Below are 24,896 nucleotides of genomic sequence, written 5' to 3'. Positions count from 1 at the left end.
TCTTGTGCTATTAGAAATACATGCACAATGCCCTAATAATATCGCCACATCAAATCCTACCTATATAACTCAAATATCTAAAATATTACGTATATTGATGTACATTAAAATGTAACAAGTCTGAGAAGGTACTATAAGCTAATTTTAGATTTATTGTGGGAATGCCTTCCTCCGACGCTATTTGAATATCCTCATATCAACCCAGGCAGCTTATTAAAATAGTTGATATGATATAAATTGTTAATCAAGAACAGTCAGAAATCCTGGTTAATGTCCCTCTCGGCCTGGAGTTTAAACCTCTTGGTGGACTTTTTCCAACTACTACAAATTTCCCAAATTTCCTTCATTGAGAACTTCACGCTGTCTTTGGGCCCATTTTGTATTTGCTGGTGCTGCTCCTTTTCATATACTTGGTTTCTAGAGCCCAGACTCCACAGGGAATGTATACTCAATTGAATTAGTTTTATTATGTAACTTTTCCTGTGGAATATAAAGGCAATGTGGTATTTTTTGACTGACATTTTATTTAAAATATTCTGGTTATGTTGTTGGTTGACCGTGAAAAGTTGGTTTTAAATGGTATTTTGTTCAATGCCTATTTTATGAATGAAGTGCAATGTAAGATATACTACACGACTTTATCAATGGCAAAAAAATCACTTAATTGTATAAATTGTTTTTTATTTACTTTGACACGTTTTCAGTAAAAGTACAAGGTGGAATTAACTACCAGCTAATTAGAACATCTTTCAAAGTACAAGCATTGGATGCTAGTCATTAATTTCAGTTCTATTAAACATACAGAACATCACACTAGGGGAACTCTTCATGCCAAAAATGTTCTCCTTTGCTTTTTTGTTTTGTTTATTTGAATAATGTAATTTCTATTGACAGAAATAGGCAGTCAAAGACTGATAGAAGTTTATATCCGGTTAGATGCCCTTCTAGGTTGCTCTTTTTGCCTATTACGGCTTTATAAAGGTTATTGCTCAGACCGATAACATAGAGGGCCCTGAATGGCTTTATACTAGATATGGATGGGCTTGGTTTGGACCAAGTCCTCTGCTGACCTACATTCCCCAAGCAACACCCTGGAAAAGCTAACTTTGTTTAATAAGTTGATTATTTGGCATCAGAATATTTCATTTTTTGTTTTTATAATAAGGCCTATACATTTTAAGTCATTGTCCTTTCAAACCCCGTGCCTATAAATCCGCTTCGATCCATCTCTGAATTTGACTAGATTAAAGATTCTTTTAAAGGGTTGACTTTCACATATGGTTCTGAAACAATGTTTTGTTGATATTTGTGGTACAAATAATAGTTTCTATATTTTTATTACGCATGCAGCTAAAGCAAAGGATTTCCGTTATAACTTGTCAGAGGTACTTCAAGGTAGGCCGCAGTGTATAAACATTAAAATATTCTTCCATTCTTATCTTCTTCTAGAAATATTATACTTTGCGTACTGCATTTAACCCATTTCCTTTCATTCCTGATCTAACCGAGTTATAATATATATTGTATATATTTATTATCACTGTCTGTACTCAATGTATATGGTAACATGGTTATACTTTCTTTTAATATTCTCCAATAAAGACTGTTCACTTTTTTGCTGTCCTTTAAAAAAAATGTTTGTTTTAGATTAAGATGTGTTTTTATGGAAGTCACATTAAATAGTTCTATGAAATAGATCATATCAGTGGTTTGAATTATGACTATTATTACTACTCCCTAATAATATTTACAACCACACAATATAGAAAATATATGAAAAAAGCAAATATATAATAATTTATATTTATATTATACCCCAAAATGAATTGCTTTGGGGGTACCAAATGAACTGTGATGGCAGATAGTATACTTACTATTTACCCTTCAAAGTTTTTTTTCTTTACCAGGTATCCATGTGTGGAAATTCATTAGATAACGTTAGATAGAACCTGGCATTACGGATGGTTATTTACACATACTTACACATAGGGTTTGCTTTGTTTTATTTAGGAAAGCTTGGAGTTTATGATGCGGACGGCGATGGAGACTTTGATGTGGAAGACGCTAAGATTTTGCTAGGCAAGTACAGTTGCTTTGTTATATTTGAGTTGCTGGTTAATTTGCGGAATGTGGTTTCGCAAAAAAAAAAAAAGCTTGTTTTGGTGAAAATAGAGATGCGTTTGCTCATGTCATCAAATGAAAAGGTGTAGAGTGTTACGTGCACGCTGTGTTCAATAGGTTAACGTAAAATCTCCGGTATAAGTATATACCGGTATATCAGTAACTGAAATCTATGTTCAAAATGCATGTGTGTGTTTTTTTGTAAGTTTTAACATGTTTGATACCCGTTTCATAAACTGATTTTTATGTATTATGGTTTTTCTTAAGTTTGTGATTGTTTCTCATTATAACAAACACACAACATCTTGAGTTGCTTGACAATTAACATTTCAACATTGTAGCTGTTAGAAAAACAGGAAAACAGAAAATAGGAAAAAATTCCTCTGTCTAAATATTAATCGTTTCAGATTTTTCTTAGAAATAATTTATGATGTTGAAATGTGACGCGTACATCATCTCCATAGAACATTATTTTATTTTTTTCTGTTGTCCAGTGCTGTGTTCTTGTTTAGTTGCGACTAGTGTGTAGCATTAGCGTATTATGATGAGGATTTTTCTGAAATATGGATTTATCTGATTTTATCAGTTAGCATTACATTGGGTATACCATAGGAGCAGATGTCATGAACCAACAATTCATTGCATGGCAATTGCATGACCACAACTTTACTTTTTCATAAATTTAATTTAGCTACTCTTTGAGTTCTGAAGGTGACCGTTCAGTCTAAACATCTACATTTTGTTAGGTGCATGCCCTCACCCTAGATGATGGAGAGAAAAGCAAATAATAATTCTTATTTATTGATTTATATAGCACCATCATGTTCTGCAGTGCAGTACAATAGGCAAACGGTACATAACAAGTCCTGCATAACATAGCTTAAAGGAACATAGTACATGTAGGACCTGCTTAAACAAGATTACATTGATATTTCACAAAAAAAGATTATAGCAATGATTGATTGCCTATGCATTTGAAATACTGTGGACAATCAAGCTGTTCTCATAATCACGAAAATTCAATGTGCCTTCCATTTTCCCTACACCCACATTAACTGGAGGCACCTTTCGATAAAGCTTTGGGATGGATATGTTCATAAAGTTTTGGAACTGCCTTATCATTGTTGTATTATGTAAATGGCCACTAGGTGGCAGCACTGGTTAATATACAATTACATTAGTTTTGCTTTTGCATGCCCCAAAGTTTTAAATCCCTCTTTTAATGAATATCTCTATAGATGTGTTTTTATCAGCATTTTAGAGTCATAATCAAGATTTCTTCTAAAATTATGTTCTTATAATGTTCTGTCCAGCTGTGTAAGCCATTGGCACCTTTTAATGTATTAGTGTGCAAACAAAACAGGGCTGTATTAGATCATCAAGGATATGACCTCTGCTGCTGTTTATTCTTCTTAAACATTGTCCTCCAAAGTTTGACAAGTCTGCAGCGTTTCACGGTACGTTGAGCAACATAGAAAAGAAGCCATGTTTACTTTTTAAAAGCTTATACTGAAAGCATGCCATTAAAGTCTACTTCCTGAGCAATTCAATAGCCAAGCAGCAGACACGGCGGAATTACTGTCCAATGCGCTTCCCAACTTGCAAGTGTATCAAAGCCTATGGTGTCTCTCTGAGGATTATGATGTTGTGCTGAATTAGTACATAATGCACATTAAATTGCTTACCTCTCTGGCATTTACATTGTTAACAAGATGAATTGTGGGACATGTTCTCTTGGCACGTTATGGAAACTGTACTATGCGTTCTCTAATCCTGACTGCCAGTATAATACACCCTAGTACTTCCATGCATGTCCCATGATGCACTACTACAACAGTGTTTTATTTGTTCCTTGTGTTTTTTTTTTTTTGTTTTTTTGGTAGATTTTATAAATGTACATACCAATGGTCATGAAGTGATAACTATTTACACTTTGTTTCCTTGCTTTTAATAGTCACTTATAATGTGTAAATAAAAGAATATGACTCTTGCATCACAACTGGGCCAAGGGACTACACGACTCAATAGGCTTTTTTTATTAATGTGCCTTTTTTCTTATTAAATATTTAGTAAAAAAAAAAAGTCTAGCTTTTGGTATAATTCTGTAAATACTTGTAGTGTAATGTTTGAATGGATACTGTACACATTGACGCATCTCGCGGTTTTATTAGGAAGCCTGCGGAGCGGGGGAAGATGGTGTAGGGGGAGCCTAGGCGTTACTTGTGCCTTGCGTATTGTCGGCATGCTTCCGTGTATCACAGCCTCTCATTTTTTCATTTTGAACCATGTTCTTAGAGCTAATGTTGTGTGTTTTTTTTTTTTTATCATTATTATTTTTATTATTTCTCATTATTAATCATTATTTCTCCATAGATTTTGTAGCAAGTCAACTGGTACTTTCCACCCTTCTCACTTTTATCCTTCTTTCTGCCTAACTATTCCTTTTGTTTCTCTCTCTCTCTTTTTCCCTTTATTCTTGTGTAGGCCTCACCAAAGATGGCAGTAGTGTGAATACTGATTCCCTTGAGGAAGTCTTAAATATTTTAGCAGAGGAAAGCACTGATTGGTTTTATGGCTTCCTCTCATTTCTTTATGACATAATGACTCCTTTTGAAATGGTAGAAGAAGATGAGAGTGAAGGAACAGACAATGCTGAAACAACGTCAGAGAACGAAGGGGTTCAGGGGAAAAAAACCTGCGTCATTTTGGATTTGCAGAACCAGTAGTTCTGTTTTTTTATAGTTTTTTTTTTTTTAACTTATTTTTTTCCTGTGATCACCAGGCTTTGTATGTTTCAAGTGGTTTAATTTTCTAAGGTAAAACCACAAATTTGGGCTTTCCCAATATGTTATAGGCCTGTGAACACTGAGTTTGCGCACTTGCTACAAATTACTTGACGTATCCAATGCTGTAGAAAACAAAGTTATTAGTTTACATTCCCAAGAGTACTGTATCCAGGTCATTATTATGTTCCTCTGCATTAAGCAAAGTTCTTCATCTATTTGCCATAAAGCAAGCCCAAAGAAATGTGTGATACCTTTTCAATGGACCAATGTAATATATAGTCATATATATTGTCATATATATAGTCACAAGATTTCCAAACCTCAGGTCTCTTGTTTAAGTAAAGAAGAGAGGAACGGACAAACCTGTCCCACCATGTAGTATTAACACCACTCTCTCTACCGTTTCATTCTCCTAAAACTCTTCTGATATGATTATATAAGCTTCTTGTGCCTCTAATTTCCATCTATGAACATTGTGATAATTAATAATTTTTTCTGCATACAGTAACGAGTACCAAGATTAATAGCATATGTTATAAGTTGGGCCCCTGTTGAAGGTTGAAAAATAAACCTTACTCATCTCACTTGTTTCCAAGATAGACGTTATGGAAGTTATGTCTAGAAACGTTTTATTCTATGTACAAAAAGATAGTACATTCCATATACAATCAACGTGCAGCTCGTTCTTCTGGTACAATGAAGAATAATAATGGTTTACAAACCCTAGTGGACTATGTATTCATATCTGCTGTAGGAACCAACACCACCAGGATGCACTGGAAGGCTCGGCCTCTGTTTTTATAAAGAAACCTTCAGAGGAGCAACTGTGTGAAGTTTGAAAAAATAATTAAAAAGTTTCTACAACCATGAGAAAGCAAGGCTTAAGGTCTCTACTTGCTAGCACATTTTCCGACATGGCTGGTTTGAGAGAGTGCTACCTTCTTTTTTTAAAAGCTGTTGTTTGTATACACTCTTCCAATCTTATTTAATTTCAAATTTTCATTGCTGGATTAATTGTCGATTAGATGTTAGTACCTTTGGTCACATGCACTCTCTAAACAAATGAGCCTTATAGCATTACCTGTTTCTGCTTTTATCTTGTAACCCAAAGGATAGGATATCTTGGGTACTTCTTGAAGCTTTAATGTCTAACATACAGTATCTATTTATTGTACATTTGTATAAAATCAAGTATTGATCAAAATCAGTGACAACACCTAATTCTAAATAGTTGTTGAACCTTCTTTGTTTGTAGTTTTTATTTTTTCCCCCAAATGTGTTTTAACCAATTTTTTATCTTGTGAACATTAGGGCAGTTCACTGGAGGGATAGCTAAAACAGAAACCACAACTCCAGGTACATTGTGTAACGTAACCTGATTGTTTTGAGGCCAAGTGTTGCATGGCTTCTATTAACAAACATTAAATCTGATTTTCTTGTGGATTTCTTTACATTGTACGCGTGTCGCTGTATTCTTTATAGGAGTATTAATACTCAACAGTAACACAGTATTGCGAAAAGCTCTGTGCGTTCTCTATGCTGGCTGACTAGTAAATTGGAGGTTTAATGATTATAAATAAGAGTTTTTCATGAAATGATCAGTGAGTGCATAGCTTTTTAACAGCTGGAGCTGAGCTCCGTTCATTCATTGAAATAACTTATAAAGAGGTTTGACGCATAGCCTATAAAGACCCATTACTCCAGTCAGACACTAGATGTAATTAAAAACTTATACAACTCTTCAGGGTTCACCAATCCCTTATGAAAAATTACTGCAGTTTTTTCTGAAGTAATCCTGCAGTTTTTTGTACATGAAAAAACTGCAATAATGCACTTTTACTGCAGTATTACTGCACATTTACTGCACTTTTTTTTTAATATTGCAAACCTACAGTTGTACTTCAAAGTACTGTAGCTTTATTGCATTTGTACTTCCGTACAGAAATAACTGCAGTACAGTGAAGTACAAATGCAGTAAAACTGCAGTATTACAGTTTTTTCATGTGTAAAAAACTGCAGTATTACCTCAGAAAAACTGCAGTATTTTTTTTGTAAGGGATGTTGAAGTTCAAAGGACATCTCTGGTTTCAACTCATTGAGTTTATTATTAAGGACTTAAACTTGCATGAGTTACCTGCAAGAAAGGCTGTGCCTATATAACAGAGACAGGTATAAAAGATGTAATTGGTGTTGGTCGTTTTTATAATGCAATCATTAAGTTAAACTTCAACTCTCCTACAAACTCAATTTCCAAACCTTGCTTTTAAGAAGAGTCCTATACATTATGGCTTATTCCAAATAGGAATTCTGCTCTGTGTGTGATGCATGAAGCTAGGATTTGAGCATTCAGGTGCCGAGGCCACCCAACAACGGGAATTTTAAATAATAAATATATAATAAACAATATAAAATGGTTAAAGAAACTTACGGAGCTGAAAGCTGCTCATGGAAACCTTATTGGCCCATTTTTATTTAAGCGTACATTTTCTGTTTTGTATGCATGATTTCCAGCCATGTTGGCTCTTGTGTGCACATTGATTTTGTACGTTATTTTTATTATGTAAATGCCAGCTGAAGAGCCAGGAGGAGTAACAAAGACAAAAACCAAGGCACCAGGTACATTTGCATCCATTGTCAGATTTTGCTGATTGTTGAAAATCTGACGTTGATAGCTTAGCCTCGACTTAAATATTTCTTAACCGCTAGATTCCTCTTTTTTGCTCTTAACATTTTTATTTTTTTGTGATTTTGCAATGATTTTCGAAACCAGTAGTAATATTTAATAAATACTAATCTGTGAATTGATTTTTTTGCATTCATTTTTAATATATATATATATATATATATATATATATATATAATTTTTTTTTAATTTTTTTTTTTTAATCTTTTATGTGCCCCAGATGTGATCTTAATTTAGTTGCTCCATTGGACCTTAACATAGTCAAATATTAAATTACTATTACACATTCTTTTGAAACAAAAGTCACAAAAATAATCTCCTTCCAATGTTGTTTCTTAGACTTAGGGATACCTAGAAAATATGCACTGTGCAGGCTTGTATCAAGCCATATTGCCTATATATAATTTCTGGGTCTTATTTGGGGGATGACATTTCTTTTGGTTGGTTTTAATACAGGATTGTTACCATTAGAGGTGTGATGCTATTGCTTCTTCTAACATAATTTTTCAACAAATGTTGAATTGGCAAAAGAGGAAGAACTCGGTATAAGAACAATAACATTTTGGGGGAGCACTAGTAGCAGTGAGGGTATCTTGCCTTCAACAAGGACTTCCGGTGTCATTACCTATTGTATACAGGATATACTGGCCTTAAGAATATAACTTCTATAGTGTTGGTTTTCATATCTCATCGGTAATTTGTGACCTCAATTTATTGTTTCATAAATATGGATTCTGTTAGAGAAGACGCACTAACTCAAAAAGTGTCCTGCATGATGTAGATATCTGCTCATATGCATGGTCATGTCAATGCATGGAGAACAGCAGGAGCAGTGCCCCCAGGATGTTTTTTAATATAATCTATGAATGGTATTACACAGTACATGAAAGTATGTGTAGCCATTTCATCTAAACTTAGACACAACGGAATACAGAAAAGCATGCCCTGTGTTGGTTCTTATTGTCAAAATGTGCCTTTTTGTGAAAGCAGCCTATGATAGAGCTGAAGTTATGTGACTTGCATGCTTTGTGCTGAGAACGTGCATGTAAGAAATAGAAAGGATACAATTATCTCTATTTTGTGATGGCTTAGGAACTGGCAGTCCTTTGAAGCTTCAGCTGCTGCACGGGTATTATGGGAGTTGCATTCCATGGCAGCTTGTAGAGATGCCAGTTGCGTTTGAAACATTTCTATTGAGGCCGGATTGCAGTAGGGGTCATGTAATGTACTGTTCACTTCTTTACAACAATAACCCCACATATTTAATTATCAGGTCAGAAGAGTTTTATAAAATGAACAGTTTTTTGGGGAATGGATTCTATATTTTGGATTCATTGATAACACAAATTTACTTTGACACTGGAAGGATTTTCATATTTCCATCAGTGCATGGGGTTTTCTATTAACCATTTTCTTGTTTCATCCTGTTTCTGCAACCTTATTTGCTGACTGACATGACACTCCTTTTGTATTTTAAAAATGTAAAATACAAGTAAAAGAAGATCTAAAAGTGAAAGAGAAAGTGGTAGTCCAAACAAAGGAGCCTAAAACACAAGATACAAAAGAGCTTTTAAAAGACATCAAAGACAGAAAGCACGGTGAGCATGAGAAATCAAAAAAAGATACAGGGAAGGAGAAAAATGACAAAGAAGAGAAAGAACAAAGAAAGAAGAGAGATGAAAGACGCAGGCGAACCACCAGCAAGAAGACATCTGAGCCAAACAGAGAGAAAAAACTTGACAAAAGGGCATCCAATGATCCCGATAATGAAGATTAAAAAGAAGTAAGCTATAGTACGTCAATGTCTTATAGCAAAAATAAAAAGAAGAGGCACTTCTATGGCTACTCTCACAGCCTATTTTAATTTAAGGAATGCTTTGCTGAAGTGGCTTGAATAATTATTAAAAAAATATAGAGTGAGAAGAAAAAGCCAATTTGCACTTACTGCTTATGTAGTTACTTGACTTTTTTTGTTCTGTTTAATGATCTGTTTCAAAAGTGTACATAATGAACCATGAAGTGCTAAAAACGTGTCTGTGTTCTCTGCTAAAAGTCCTGTTTTGCAGTTTGGGGACTATCTTTTTTTTTTTTTTAATTATTATTATTATTATTATTATTACAAAGTTAATTTCAGGTTGTTCTCTGTTGCACGTCAAAGGTTAATTTGTGACCGGTAAAATTGCTTAGACCACTGACCTACTCATCGCACACTAGGTCGTGGTGATCACTGCTCTGCTTTTCTTATTTTAGTACTTAAGCATATGCAACACACATGCAAAAAAAGTAAAATCATCAATGCTAAAAAAAAAAAAAACAAACCTGTCCTTTTCATTAATAAATTATTACATGACTACAGACGGTACTGTTCATTTTTAAGGGACATGTATAAAGTGTGCTCTGGACTTTATGTGGTGGAACGTTTTGGTTGCATTTGGTCAGTTTTTCAGTTAAAATATAGGAAAACCACACAGGACTCGCATTCACTTTTTTGCTGATATTACAAACAAATCCATTTTTGTTTTTCATAGACAAAATTTTTAAATATTTTCATAAAAGCCAATTACGATTACAGTTTTAATGTAGATTTTTGTCCGTCTAATGTCAATGGGGTTTTGTATCGTCCAGTTTTGTTTTCTCTATAACATACTAGTTGTTTTTCAGTGCTTGTAAGCGTTATCCAAATGCCAGGCATCCATGGCTCCTAAAATTATACTGTGGTTGTTTTTCCACGGTTTTATATTCACTTCAAAGCTTCTGCACAAAAAGGTGGAAAACTGACTTCTAAAATGTTCTGCTTAGCCCGTCTGAGTCTGTCTATCTTCATTAAGCAGGTGAACATCTACGTTGATGTCATTTACATATAAATGTAATTTGAGGAAGTTTCAGTTTTTACCTAGCAGCTACTTAAAATGCATTGCGTAGGCATAAGGCAATCCTACATATAAGACAAGAACAAGGACAGAAAAAGGTTTGAAGTTTTTACAGACATATATGGGCAGGGGTAGGTTATCTGCCTTCCAAATTAAGTGTTTTTATTTTTTTTAAATAAATATTGTCAACAGCGTCTGTGTCCCAAACACCTTGACATTTATCCCATGTCTGAGTTTCTGATGGCAGCTGTTCTTTCTTTTACATTTCTGATTCAGAGTATTCGTAGTGTTTATCAATCATCGTTGACTGTAAGAACTGTATAAACATGAACAATTGTAGGTAATTGTTTGCAGCACTCTTTGGTTCACTGAAACCAAATTTTGATGACATGAGCAAACTGGGGTAGAACTGGCCTAGGTTAATTCATGTGTGTGTGTGTGTGTGTATATGCAGTGACAAGAACAAGTAATTAAACCCCTTTGGAAATGCCAGCATTTATGTATAAAGTTGTCTTAAAATATAATCTTCAAGTTGCAATAACGAACATACACAATATGTTTTAACTAAGAACGCACAAATTATTGTGTTGTTCTTGGCCACATTGAATACATTATTCAAACATTTACTGTGTGGTTTGGAGAAAGTATGTGAAACCCTGGAATAATCATCTTCTGATGTGAACAAGAATTGTTGATTTCCATAAAGCTGGAATGGGTTACATGGTAGTCCCAAGGAGTTTACATATTTGTACATGGAAACCATTTAGTGCTGTGGCTCCTGTCTGTAGAAGCCACGATGGCTCCAAGAGTAAAATAATTCTCAATGAGGTAAACAAAGAACCCTAGAGTAACAGCTAAAGGCTTGGATGAATCATTTGAGGAGATAATTGACTAGTTTATCAAGGTATGTCAGGGTTGCTCTCCACCAGCTGAAGCTCAGTAGAAGCAGGACGATGACCCTAAACACCGAAGTAACTCTTCTACAGAATGTTGTATAAAAAAAATCCACCATTTTGAGTGGCCCAGTAAGGATCCAGACCATAACCCATCAAGAGATCTGTTCATACGTCCTAAGACTATGGGTGAGCTTAAGCAGTTGTGTAAAGAACAGTGGTTTAAAATCCCCCCTGAATGTCGTGCAGGTCTGATCCGCAGCTACCGGAAGCTCTTGTGTGAGGTTATTGCTGCCAAAGGTGGTTCAGCCAGTTATTAAATGCAAGGGTTCCCTTACTTTTTCCACCAGGACTCTGAATGTTTAATGGGTGTGTTCAATTAAGATGTGAAAGTGTATACTTGTGCATTATTAGCTTAGGCATGTTTGTCTGTATATGTGACTTAAATGTAGAGCAGATAACATTTTATGAATAATTAGTGGAACAATCAAGGTATTTCGAAAGGGTTCACTTACATTCTCTTGTGTATGTGTGAATGTATATTTTGACTCTGCTTTAATAAACCTCTTATAACTGGGAAATTCAGGACTGAAAGAAAGATCAATCTTAGAAGAACCTTCAGAAGACTCTGAAGAGAACGGCCATCTAGAAGAGCCAGTCCATTCAGGTGAGATGTTGCGAGTACTACATGCCAAACGCTCTCCTGGGGGGAAAAAGCACACGTTGGACCTTGTACAGTTCTGCCTTCTGAATAAACACGAGTTCTTAGCTGTCAAATATACAAGTATCTTGCTTAAAGAGTTGGCTAAAAAGGTATATAATAAGAAACATTTAACAGTGCTTTGTGCATTTAAAGGTAATTGGTGCCAAAGATTCCAGTTGTACAGATATTCAAAGATGCCTTCCAGCCATCAGCTATGAAGGAGACAGTCTCTGAATCACAAATAAAGACAGAGAACCTTATTTGGCAATATTTATGAAGTAGAAGGATTGTCAATGATTACTACTTAGGGCTTTACTAAAAGTGACTTTAGTGCAAGTGGTTTTATCACTATAGCAATGAATGGAACGGCCAGGTGGAACTGCTCAAGCTTTTGCACCAGAATAAATTTTATGCATAATCTTCATTGTCTCTTTGCGAAGGGTGTTGACGTGTTTATATTCACATCTTCCAAATGTATACCTTATTACAACGAAGGGAGAAAATCAAATCAGCTATAACATTAACAATCCTAAGACATACTCTGCTCTTGGGCACCTAACATCTATTAGGAGGTTTGGTGGGGGGGGGCAATTAAAAAAAGAAAGCAAATTTAGAATTCAGTAGCCTGGAGATGTTGATGCATGGGGGAAACCGTTTCAGTACATGGTGAAAGACAGGAAAGATGAGGCTTACTTTTACATACATATATATATTTAAATTTTAAGAGATAAGTCTGAATTAATAATTGATAATAAGACTTTTACATCTATCTAAAATTCTTGTATGGCTAGCTAGATCAGAATAATACATCTGCATGGGTCTTGATGTTATAGCTATGAGGTTTCTGCAGTGCATACAATTTCACATAGTCAGCTATCTGTAATCCTATAACCATGCCAAAGCCGGAAGTCTGACAGATCCTGACGTATAATGACTACATTTGGCTTGAGTCACCTATTACAAATGGATCTAGCAACAGAGTAAAGTACGTGGAGCCCAAAGTATTACATTAATCTTGATATGTCAAATATTTTGTGCTAATGCACAATTAGATCAACCAATAAATTGCTATTTAAAGTGAATACATAATACATTTTTGTTCCGACACGCAGTAATTTACCTGTACCCCACTGCTTTCAGCCAGAAGGTGTATTGATGTACCAGTTCTTTAAGGCGACTGGAAAGGTTCCGTTCCGTACAGTCTGTGAAACATTTGAAAAAGTATTGTACTGCTGCAGATAAAGAAAAAATGCTAATTAGTTACACTATTCAGATACACTATCTGAAATATTGCAGAAGAAAAGTTTGTGTATTTATACAAAGATAATTTTATTTCCATAAGCCCTATTTTTAAAGGCTCTGCATTGTTCCTGTGAGTAATTGACATTACAGTAAACATTTTGTAATGCGTTACGTGTTTCTCAAACTATCATACATAATATTATGAATGACTTACCAGACTGCCTGAGAATTTTTCCATTCACCACAAGGAGCTAAAAATGTCCAGGCCCATTCATACACCTATACAAACACTGGCCAGAAAAATAATTCTTGTATGAATGACAGTAACTCATCACAACTTAAATATATTGTTGACTCACCTGTGCTCCGCAATGGTACACTAGTAAGAAAAGCCCCAACTGTGTACAGGTGCGTCAACAATATATTCAAGTCATCAGGAGTTATCTTTGTTGAAACCTTTTATGGAGTCACTTCACTAAGTGAGTTTAACCCTAGAGTAAATGCCTAGGATATGGGGTTGGCCAAGTAGATACGGGATGTCCCATGCCTTGTGTCACTTTAATCCCTCTTAAACCATATCTGAAATTGTTGGGTAGTGAGGATCAGCTGCTTAGACATTTAGGTTTATGTACTAAATATAGTTGGAACAGGAGGGTTAGCATGAGTTAGTTGTAGTTTTTTCTTTTTAGAAAGAAGGCCAAATGCTGGCCCCATATAATGCATAATTCAATGGATTAAAGCACTTTTAAGAAATAGTATTTTACCAAAATGCTTTTTTTTTGGGGGGGGGGCAAATATGGACAGCATAATCTTAAACGTGGCTTCTATGAAAATATTAACGTTTTGTGAGGTTCTTTTCTAAATTTAACTGTCACAAAACTCTGCCCACCTTCTGTGGTCTACCATAAAGAAAATGACTCTGGCACTCAACATGTTAAAGGGAACAGTGGCTTGGCTCATTTTGACCGCTCCCTGATATGTGTATTAAATAGGAAATGTCATTTACCTTGTTTTTATTTCTCTTCTCACTTTTCTCCTTTGCTTCCTGATTGTGTGCAGATGTTATCAGCGATCAGGACCTGGCAGATGCCATGAATGTGATTCATGAGCAATTAAAGAATACGCAATATGGTACGACTGTGTTTCGTTACTGTCCAGGAAGACGGAGTTTACTTCAAGTTAAACGATAGCCTGAACGTATCACGTTTCATAAAAGCTAGTCTTTATATGGTGGATCCCCGTTTGGCGCTAGTAAATATCCTGTATCTCGCGGTAGAATACATGGTCGAATGTATGTTGTATTTTTTGTTTTTAATTAACTGCAGTAAATATCGTGTCAGTTCAAGTTCAACATGGGTGAATCAGCAGAAGACATTTAGTCTTTAGAACCCTTTAAAGAACTTGGCAATGGGTTCTAAACCGACAATTACTGCTACTAAATTAATGAAGGACAATAAAACAAGACCCCCAAGCATCATATGCCCTGCAGATCATTTCTATGCAATATCAAAAATTACTAAAGCAATGTGCCTTCCTAGAATAGCTTTGTTGTAAGAATGTTGCATACAGATGTAAGCTTTTTATTCATGTTGGACATTTGCAAAATCCATTAACATTAAAGGAGAATGCCTTTTAATTATTCAGATATAGATGACCAGGACCTTGCAGATGCAGTGGAAGAAATTTTTCGTCACTCCCATCATGGTATGATAATGATCACAATTAACAGTTTCATTAGCGAATACTATATTCTTGTATAGAACGTCATCCATTGTGCATAGAATCGATCACCTCCCACCATCAGCCCAAATTCGACAGAACAATGTGAAGAAGAATAAAATGTAACGTTTCTGTTGGTCTGCTTTAAATCCAGCCTCACCAAGGAATAATGTATGATAAAGTACTTTTGTGAGTACTGTGAAGGACTTATCTTTGGTAAAAAGGTGGCTGCCCCACCTCCTCCATGGTCCAACGACTCTCGCCGCTGATTGGCAGGAAAGAGCTCCCCTTAAAATGAATAGTTGCACTTTCCATGCGTGTGCCCAGATATGTGCCGATATATTTAACTGAGCCAGGGCTGGGGGTGACTGGTGGCAACGATATCACATGCAAATAGAAGTGTTTGGAGAAAATACACAAGGGGCTCCAGAACAATTTCAAGGGACCGCTCAACTATTGTATGCATATGACTGCTTGAGTGTCCCTTTAAACTGTTTTTTATTTTCTTCCACATCAACTCATATGTATATTGGGAAGAAAAAAAAAAATAATAATAATTTACCAGTGCCCAAAAGAATACTATTTTGTATAATAAGAAATTAAGAAAGGTATGCAATACTCCTAGAATACTACTATTCCATTATTGCCATGTTTCAATGCTCACAAGCTGGTAGAAGTGAACTAACGCCTCACTCCATTTTTTCCATGGAGTCCGTTGTTAAAATATCTTGTTGAAAACTAAATACACCCATGCTATTTACTCATCACCAAATCTTTTTTTTCACCTTCAGATAATGTAAAGGACTTAGACCTAGAAGACGCACTAGAGGCTGATGTTCATGAATCATTGCACTCTGTACATGGTATATTTTTCAGTTTTTTTATTTATTAAACATTAATTTATCTTCTCATACCTTGATTTTTTGCTATCTAGTAAAGAAATCTCAGACTCATTTTAGTTGTGTAATTGTTGTTGTTATGATTTATTCTGTTAAATGTCACATCCAGAATGTGTTAAACATTTATTGTATTCAACCTTATGGCGTTTATTTACTAAAGGGAGAGTTTGCAGCTGGAGTTGTGGTTTCAACTCCTTCACTTCCTCATTAGTTATGATGGACCGGCACAGTCGCTCAGTTAAGGGCCCAGCTGGTCCTATATAATGCATAATTCAATGGGTCAGGAGATTTTAGCTACACATTACACAGGGCCTGCAAACCACCCACTGGGGTTTGTCCCTTCATAATGTATAGGGAAGTCAAGGAGCTGTGACTCAGGTTCTCCTGCAAGCTCTCTCTTTAGTGAATAAATAACTACCTTTCATTTGAACCTGCATCAGAAACAATGATCTATGTATAATATGTACATAATATGTAAATAACAACATTTTTATTCTTTTTATAATTTTAAGAGGAACGCAGTGAGCCTGTAGATGAAGAACCACAATCAGAAGATGAAGTTATTTCAGATAATGGGGAAACAGAAGATGTCACTGTGGATGTCGAAGAACCAATAGTGGAAACAAGAGTAGAAGAATCAGCAACTGAATTAGAAGAACCAGTAGAAGAATTAGAGCCGGAAGAGGTTGAACCCGTAGAAGAGCAACATACAGAATCTGTAACCGAACCAGAGGAGGATGAGGTAGACTCAGGACCAGAATCTTTAGGCATACATGATGCCGAAGAGGTCTTGGAAACAGAGGAAGCGCCAGAGCAAGAAACTTTGGAAGTCACAGAAACTGGAGAAGCCGATGTAGAAGAAACCGTTTTTGAAGATGAGCCAGACATAGCAGCTTCTGAAAACACAGCGTCTGAGTATGAAGAACCTGAAGCCCCTGTTATAGATGACTCTGAAGAGGAAGATCTTAATTTGAATGAGAATGTGCCCGAATCAGAGGAGCCGGTCAATGAAGATGAAAACAAAGACTTTTTAGATGATGAAAATACACAAGGAGCTGTTGAGGACGAATATACACCTGACGATGCAGGTATTGTTTAAAGAAACAAAAGGCATTATTTTAACTAGAAGCCCCTGAGTATTGCATTACAAATAACTTATTCCCAGTGTAAAAACCTGACATCTCATGTACTCATGTAAAGGTGATCCTAGCAAATGATGAAACTAGTTTCTATTACCTACTATTTGTAGGTCTTTATAAAATGTGTTTTTCAGAATACTTCACAGACATGATGATTCTGTTAGTGCCACAAGGTGTCAGTAGAATATAATCTTGATACTATCACTTGTGTAGGTACATTGGACATGTTAGTTCACCAGCTTCATCTACGCATTGTGCAGTGGGAAGCAGCACTTATTGAAGAAGATGTTTTTTTGGTCCTTCATAGTAGATCCTGAACATCGTTAAAGTCTTTTGTAATAATGTTACTTAAAACATACCTCCTATGTATTTGCAAATATTACTCTGATGGATTACTTCTATTTTTTTTTCTGTTTTAGAAGAGGAACCCCAGGCCGATGAGCTTGCAGGTATGTAGATTAAGAGGAAGCATGGATTATATAAATAACAACAAAGCTCAAAAACAATGCACATAGAATAGTTTTAATTTGATATATTTTTGATATCCCTGTACAGCTTGGTGGTATGACACAGGCATTAAAATAGAAGAGGGCTGGCACCTTCTGGCCCGTAGTGGGCAGATAAAGCCAAGTGGCCCCTTCACCTCACACCGGTAACTAACCCACACTTACACATACACACTCATGCTAACACACACTTATGCATACACTCTCACATTTTTACATGTGATCACACAATGTCCAAGTCCGAATGGCCCTTTTTAAAGAATTTTAGAGCAGCCCAAGGTGGAAATTACCCCCAGTCCAACACATCCCTGTTTAAAATGGTCTGAATTAGTCCATTGCAAATAATCTTCCAGTCTTGAGTGATCAGGCACGATGAGCCTCTTTACACACATAATCAGCAATAATAAATGGGGAGGGCAATTGCATTTCATTAAGCAACTGGAGAATTCTTGTGTTACAATGGCAAGGACAAACGTGTAATGTAAACTTTAACATTCATGGAAATTCTATAGTGTAATTCACCTTCTTCATAAATCAAAATATACTTACCTTGTTTCTCTTGTTGCTGTATGTATGGGTTTCTGCTGTAATGTAACTGATTGTTTGTTTCAAAGATCCTCTACCATGTGCACTGCTAAATTGAATGTGATTTTACCTAAATGCAGCATTAAATGCCATTCCTAATACTGTAGAATGCCTACACCTTTCCCAGAAAGAATAGTTTAATCATTTCCAATTTTGTATTATTGATAGATATATATATTGGGAGCACTTAATAGTCATGTGACATAAAAGCATGTGACTATAATCATGGTATAGCAAAGTTCATATATTTTGGTCATATGCCCAAGTAAATTGCTGCATACAAATAATAATATATTATTTGTATCTTTTTTAGATACTCCAGAACCTGAAGAGGAGATTGAAGAGCCTACACCAGAAACACCAGGTACCAATATTTTCCCCAGTTTAGCTGATAATTCAATCTTCTTTAAAAATGCATTTTAGGTGATGTTTAGGTAACCACTATTGCTGTATTTCTCTTACCTAATAACAGTTGAATATTGCAGTAATTGGCTGCTTGCTTTATAAGATGCTGAAGTTGCAAGAACGTTTGCCAATTAGCTTTATAAGAGCGTCCGTCCTTCCGTCCGTCCAGCTGGGTCTCAAAGGATTTGGTATTGCGATGTTATTAGAGTATATGGGAAGCTAGCTTTTTCCTCCAAAGAGGTGTAACGTTTTCTTTAGCACCCCTGTAAATTTTCACTTGTATTTTCAGATACAGAAGCAATCGAAGAAACAGAGCTCAGTGACCTGGAAGAAACTCTCTATGGTAATAATCTCTTTTTTTTTTATCACAAGCCCACTATAACGTGCAAGCCCATCTCTGATGTAATCTGGATAAGTAAGACTTGAATATGAATTTATTTTTAGTTACTAATATTCATGAAAAGCACAAAGCAAAAAAAAGCAAGTAGATTAAAATTTTTTAACCATCCCCTGTAATTATATTTTTTATTATTATTATTATTATTATTATTATTATCTTTTATTTATATAGCACCAACAATTTACGCAGCGCTTAATACAATACACATATTCAAGGGGTCTGACAAGACGAGAATTGACAGACTAAGACAAACCGAAACCGATAGGTGGAGAGAGCCCGGCTCGCAAGCTTACAATCTTGATTATATGATCTAAAAATCATATAACATAGGCTTTAGATTTTTGTTTCCGCTTTTCTGTTCCTTAAAGATCTCATTCTGATTGCCTGTTGTTAATTAGCCAAATATTAAAACTATTCTTTTTTCCCCACAAAACAGATTCTGCTCCTGAAACAGAAGAAGGTTAGTGCATCGAGATTGTGTTTCCTTGTGTAAATATATAGATTTCCTTCTTTAAAAAAAAATGGTATATGATACTAAACCATTTTTATATATATATATATAATGGGAAAGTGAGCAAAAGAAACAAAAACATAATTTTTTTAATATTTATTTAAAATATTTAGCGCCCAATGCCTCTGCTTGGTTACGTTTTAGCATCGAAGCACGTCTCACAGTTGTTGATCAATCAGTGGATTTAACTTAATGCCATTTGTGGACTTTTATTAAAACAAGCAATTTGACTAAATCACGCACCATTATTTATATTTGTTATATATTGCGGCAACTTTAATTTGAGAATCCTAATTAGTATTTTTTTTTATATCTGAAGAAGTTCCTGTTGCACAAGAAGATTTAGAAAGAGGTAAGAATTTACCATATAATTTTTTGATACGATAATTTTGTCTTTCTGCCTGTAGTCTTATGTCTTTTAATTCTTCACTCCAGACGAAGCTCCATCTGAGGAAGAACTGTACAGGACAGGTGAGTGTATATTCAGACTCGCTGACCTTATTGTTACTCATCATACCCTGTTAGAACCGGGCTCCCCCAGCATTGTAGGACTTCATGATGTCTTCTAGTGAACCCCTGCATCTTTACCAGATTTGCCGTTGATTTTGAAAGGTTACGCTTAAGATTAGACATTGCAGTATACGAGGACTGGAGTTCTGAAGATGTACCCTATTATATGTAATCTGTAATCTGTAAACCCAGCCGATATAAATACTTTATATGAATTGATACTACAGAATAAAAAGCTGTGTATAGGAGTTGCGACAATACATGGGTCCAAACAGTAAACGGCTGTTCTTGGTGTGTTATTTGTTGTCTGATCCTCTACTTGTAAGTTATCACACTCCATATGGAGTCTGTTGAGCATGATACAGTTCGGTCAAGCCCATACACCAGCTTTACCATCACCTTTACCACCACCTTAGATATTCTTTTACCTGGTCCTCTTCTGTAGTTTCTCATGTACTTGTGGTTTGATCTTTTGCATGTTTTGCAGATTTTGCTCAATTGTAATATGTGAAAATATCTTGTTTTGCAGAAGAAATTTTGCATGCAGCAGAAGAGCAACAAGAAGGTTGGTATCTGTTTGTTCTGGTATCCTAAAGCCTTTTAAACTCTTGTGGGAATAGTGATCTTGTGGTGATAATTATTGTATGGAGAGCATATGTTTGGGTATTACAGAATAAATCTTGTTCATTTCATGTTTCTTGAGTGACTTGAAGATAAGATATATCGTATTTGCTCGATTATAAGACAAGAGCATTTTCTCTGAAAAACCTTGTCTTATATTCAAGGTTGTCTTCTAATCAGACCTCAAATGACTACAAGACTAAGATCCAGATGTGCATAACTGGGGGCAGGTTGGCAAATAAAAGGAAATAAAAACAAAAATTGCATTTTTCTCAGACATAGTTTTTATTAAATATGAAAAAATAGTTTACATGTAAATTATTTACTAGTAAAACTTTTTTCTTATAGTGTTGTCTTATAGCCAGACCTTTTCTTTTCCTAAATTAATATTCACATTTTTGGGGGTCGCCTAATAATCGAACAAATACGGTACATTTTCCACAGTTTTATGAATAAAAATCAAAAAAAGGTTGTTAGACACAGTGGCAAATTTTATATCTTAATCGTTGGATTTATTTCTAATAATTACTTGATAGAAATGAGCTTTGTGTAAAGTAGAACTAAATGACAATATACAAGTTGGCCTGGTATGTGTATGAATACTGGACTTGCACACTCATCACAATCCAGTCTGGTTAGCGATGGTACAGAAACAAAAGGTTTGCTTAGTTTGTTTTATACATTTCTATGTTTTGTCAGTGAAATTAACCATTTTTTTCCCCTGAACAGATGAGAGGTTGCAGGAAGAGCAAATCGCAGAGGAGTCAAATGAAGCAACCGGTATGCGCTATTTAACCAAAACTGCTTGCTGGGTTGTAGGGCAACAGACTGGGGATCCTCTTCATCCAATGGCTACAATAATCTTGCAGTATTTACATATTTTATGTGGAAAAACATAAGCTTTTTTTGGCTTCCATTGCAGACCATTTAATGATATAGCATGGCAACTTTGGTGTAAAATTGTGAGGCTGAGTCATTTGTGAAGATATGTTAATCATGATGTTGGAGCAGTCACCAAAGGGTTAAGCTTAGGGCCGAGCTTTTTGTTCAAATCACATACAGATACTTAGGTTTATTTAACAGTATTTTAGAATAATTTGCTGTTTTCAGTTGATCATTTCGATAAAGGCGTCCTGTGCTCTTTGTGGAACACCGGAGAGACATAAAAGATTCTCAGCGCAAACCTGTAATGGTTGACGGCTTTCTTAGGTGACCTTTTTAACGTTTCATGATGTCGCTTGATGCAACTCTCATCAATCTAAGTGTTCAGCTGGGTATAAATCCATAGGTCCTCCACAGATGTTTAGAGGATTTACAATACCCTTAAGCTTTTCCATACCTTTTACTCCAGTAAGGTGCTTAGAGCTTTAAAGTTACAGATCTAGAAACGGGCAATGTAGGTATTCATTTTCAGTATTATGCTGGCTATGGAAAAACTAAACGTTGCTAATGACTGTCGCCTGTGTTGAAACCGGCGGGTCTAGTTAATGCATGTGACGGGCGTAGCTCGTTGATGTTTTTTTTCCGTTGACCCTCATCATAGCTGTGTTTGTTTGCAGAAGCGCAAGCTGAAGATGTCAGAACAGATGATGTCAGAGGTATGTACAAACTAATCGTGGCAATGAGTACCGCATATCTCCCGGGTGTCCCTCTTTACGAGGGAAAGACTCTTTTTGGACCCAGGTCTTTCTGTCCCGGTTTTCTAGGGGCTCCGAACATTTGCTGGGTATGAGTGAATCGCAGTGAAACAGCCAATCATATAGAAACAACTTGAATAAATAAAATGCTACCTTGCCAAAATCTGTTATCAATTACTTAGTAGGTCCCAGACCCCAGCTCTATCCGTGCACCCCTAAAACATGTTCCTCTTTGGCCATTTGAAATGTTAGGTCAACCTTAAGCAATTGCGTTGTTAACAGCAAAACATGACATTATTATATAACATTTTATTTAAAGAACACAGGCAGGTTCTGTAGCTCAATAAGGAGAGGAGTGGAAATGATTACGTGTTAAAACAGACAATAACGTCGGCACACATTGAGGCTGGTACAGTACGGGATGAGCGCCCTGTTCTCATGAGTTTACAATCTGTTTAGAGAGCAATGAGTTGTGGTGAGCTGGCAAATTTTTATAGTAGGTTGAGATTAAGCTTTTAATCTCTTCTATCCTTTTATGTTCTCCTACATTAAAGGATAAGTTGTCCCTGATTTTATTTATTTATTTTTTTAAATATTCTTAAAAAGTTGATATGAAATAGTTTGTTTCACCTTGACCATTAGCCTGTGATAAATATCCGGCCTGGAAGATATTGAGACTATATTTCTCTTGCAGAAGATAACACATTGGCGTCAGAGAAACAAGTAGAAGAACCAGCAGGTAAATAAAGTTTTTTTTTATTTATTTATTTATTTATTTTTTTTTTACTGTGTGTATGTGTATATATATATATGGAAAAAAGATGCTTCAACAAGGTGGCAATGTAGTATAAAATGGGTTGACAACCATTGTGATGATTCAATCATTTCTCAAATGCAATGGGCGTAATTCATTAAGACCAGAACGAGGGTCACAAAAAACAGGCTAATAATATAATGTATTTTCTCACTATTTATATATATATATATATATATATATAATATTAGTGTGTGTGTAAAAAAAAAAAAAAAAAAAATTAAATATTTACATGTACGGTTTCTAATAATACCAAATCTTATTGATGTTCATAATAGGAAGCAATTTCCCCGTTTTGTATACTTGTTGCTCATGTCGCCCCTGTAAAATCAAGTAGTGTATATGTGTTCTTACTGTTTGCAGAGAGTTGTGCTTCTTAATGATCCTGTCTCTCCTATGTGTATAAATGTTGCGTGGTTTGGAGGTGAAACTCCTTTTACATTCTAGTGCTCGCTAATGATTTTCATCGGCAAAAGCTTGATTTCCGCATCTTCCTTTACCACGTTTTCTGGTTACCTCTATAATTAAAACCTCTAGTGATCATCTCCTGAGCAAACTGATTTGTACAGAAACTGCTTTGCAATTTAATTCATGATTCATTTGGTAAAAATACATGTTTATCAATGGCTGAATCATACAGTGTGATTGTGTATTGATTATGTTGCTATATCTTGATGCAAATAGTTTTTTTTAATGTGGATCTTATAAAACAAAACAACAACAAAATAAAAAAGTCTGAAACATCAGCCCGAATATAGAAAACGTTTTTTACTAATTAGAATGTATGTCCCTATAGTCTCCCAAGAGCTTTCTTAAATAAATATGTTTGCTGTTTGCATTGTCAGATGACGCTGGGCATGGTAATCATTTGGCCTAGCCATATTTAATTTCCTTTGGGCGCTGTGTTTATCGGAGGGGGTCCTAGAGCTTGTCAGCCAAGGGAAACCTGGTCAAAAGACAACTACAAAGGTCAATTTTAGTTGCCTGCGGCAATAAACAGAACAGCATGTCTACGGTGTAAAAGTTGTGCTGCAGTTCCCATTTGACGAGTTTGGTCATGGAACGTGACCGTATCACAAACATCAATCAGCCTGTTGGGTACAAATAGTGTTTTCCAATGTTCTGGCAAAAGCCATATGAAAATGCTTCTGGTTGATCCTTAATTTAGATCTCCCCTTATTTTTACAGATGCTTAAGAAGTTCATAACGACTGCCCCTACATCAGGAGAACCAGCCCCAGTCAAATTCTTCACAAGGGGAGCTGATGTTTTCATAGAAGTAAATTGCAAAGCAGTTCCCGGCATTGTGGGAGAGAACACTAATGTTGCAAATGGAAATCCTTTAGGGAACAATGTTTTAGAGGTTTCTATTTTTTTTGTTCGTTTTTTTTTTTTTTTTATATTGTGTTTTTAGTCTAGTAAATGCAGGTGTTTTTTTTTTCCTTCTCTCATTTCAGTTTAGACGAGTTCTGTGTGTCTATGTTCATTTGCACATACCAGGCTGTTGTTAATAATATATTTATAAAGTTAGATGTTATACCTTGTTTTTTGAGTACATAACATCGGTTTCTTTTCTGATAGGTCTCTTCCTTTTTTATTATATAACATTAACAACAAAAAATCCAAAACTGTAGAATATGGTCATTTGCTTCTTGATCATGTAAATCTGTTTTTGCCCTATATTGTCTTCTGAGATGTTTTCTTCTTAAACCACGCGTGACCACGTCCAACTTTTAATGGTTAATCATACTTCTAAAACTGTTTTTTTATAAGTATGCAGCAAAGAAGTGACTGTTTTTAGACTCCTCTATAATCCGTTTATAACAATGGAACACTTCCTAGAGTTCTGTGGA

General features: G+C 35.4%; 1 protein-coding gene across 3 annotated transcripts in view; it reads left to right on the top strand.

Moving 5' to 3' along the window:
• Positions 1–24,671, top strand: part of LOC128496778 (aspartyl/asparaginyl beta-hydroxylase-like) — a 42,835-nt gene extending 18,164 nt beyond the window's left edge. Inside the window, exons 3-20 of one of the 3 annotated variants that reach the window (XM_053466568.1) lie at positions 1,351–1,395; positions 2,011–2,079; positions 11,940–12,020; positions 14,358–14,429; positions 14,943–15,002; positions 15,809–15,880; positions 16,429–17,004; positions 17,475–17,504; positions 18,460–18,510; positions 18,841–18,894; positions 19,388–19,411; positions 19,779–19,814; positions 19,898–19,933; positions 20,502–20,537; positions 21,323–21,373; positions 22,153–22,191; positions 22,925–22,969; positions 24,233–24,671. In XM_053466568.1, coding sequence (XP_053322543.1) covers positions 1,351–1,395; positions 2,011–2,079; positions 11,940–12,020; positions 14,358–14,429; positions 14,943–15,002; positions 15,809–15,880; positions 16,429–17,004; positions 17,475–17,504; positions 18,460–18,510; positions 18,841–18,894; positions 19,388–19,411; positions 19,779–19,814; positions 19,898–19,933; positions 20,502–20,537; positions 21,323–21,373; positions 22,153–22,191; positions 22,925–22,969; positions 24,233–24,240 — 1,385 coding nt within the window. In that variant the 3' untranslated portion in view covers positions 24,241–24,671. Of the gene's footprint in view, positions 1–1,350; positions 1,396–2,010; positions 2,080–6,218; positions 6,264–7,478; positions 7,524–9,083; positions 9,428–11,939; positions 12,021–14,357; positions 14,430–14,942; positions 15,003–15,808; positions 15,881–16,428; positions 17,005–17,474; positions 17,505–18,459; positions 18,511–18,840; positions 18,895–19,387; positions 19,412–19,778; positions 19,815–19,897; positions 19,934–20,501; positions 20,538–21,322; positions 21,374–22,152; positions 22,192–22,924; positions 22,970–24,232 lie in introns of those variants that run through there. The other 2 variants (XM_053466569.1, XM_053466570.1) reach the window with 2 other exon arrangements.
• Positions 24,672–24,896: the final 225 nt, after the last annotated feature.

This window comes from Spea bombifrons, chromosome 5 (genome assembly GCF_027358695.1).
Source record: "Spea bombifrons isolate aSpeBom1 chromosome 5, aSpeBom1.2.pri, whole genome shotgun sequence".
NCBI lineage: Eukaryota > Metazoa > Chordata > Amphibia > Anura > Pelobatidae > Spea > Spea bombifrons.
The sequence above is the reverse complement of the archived record's forward strand: the minus strand, read 5'-3'. Positions and strand labels throughout refer to the sequence as shown.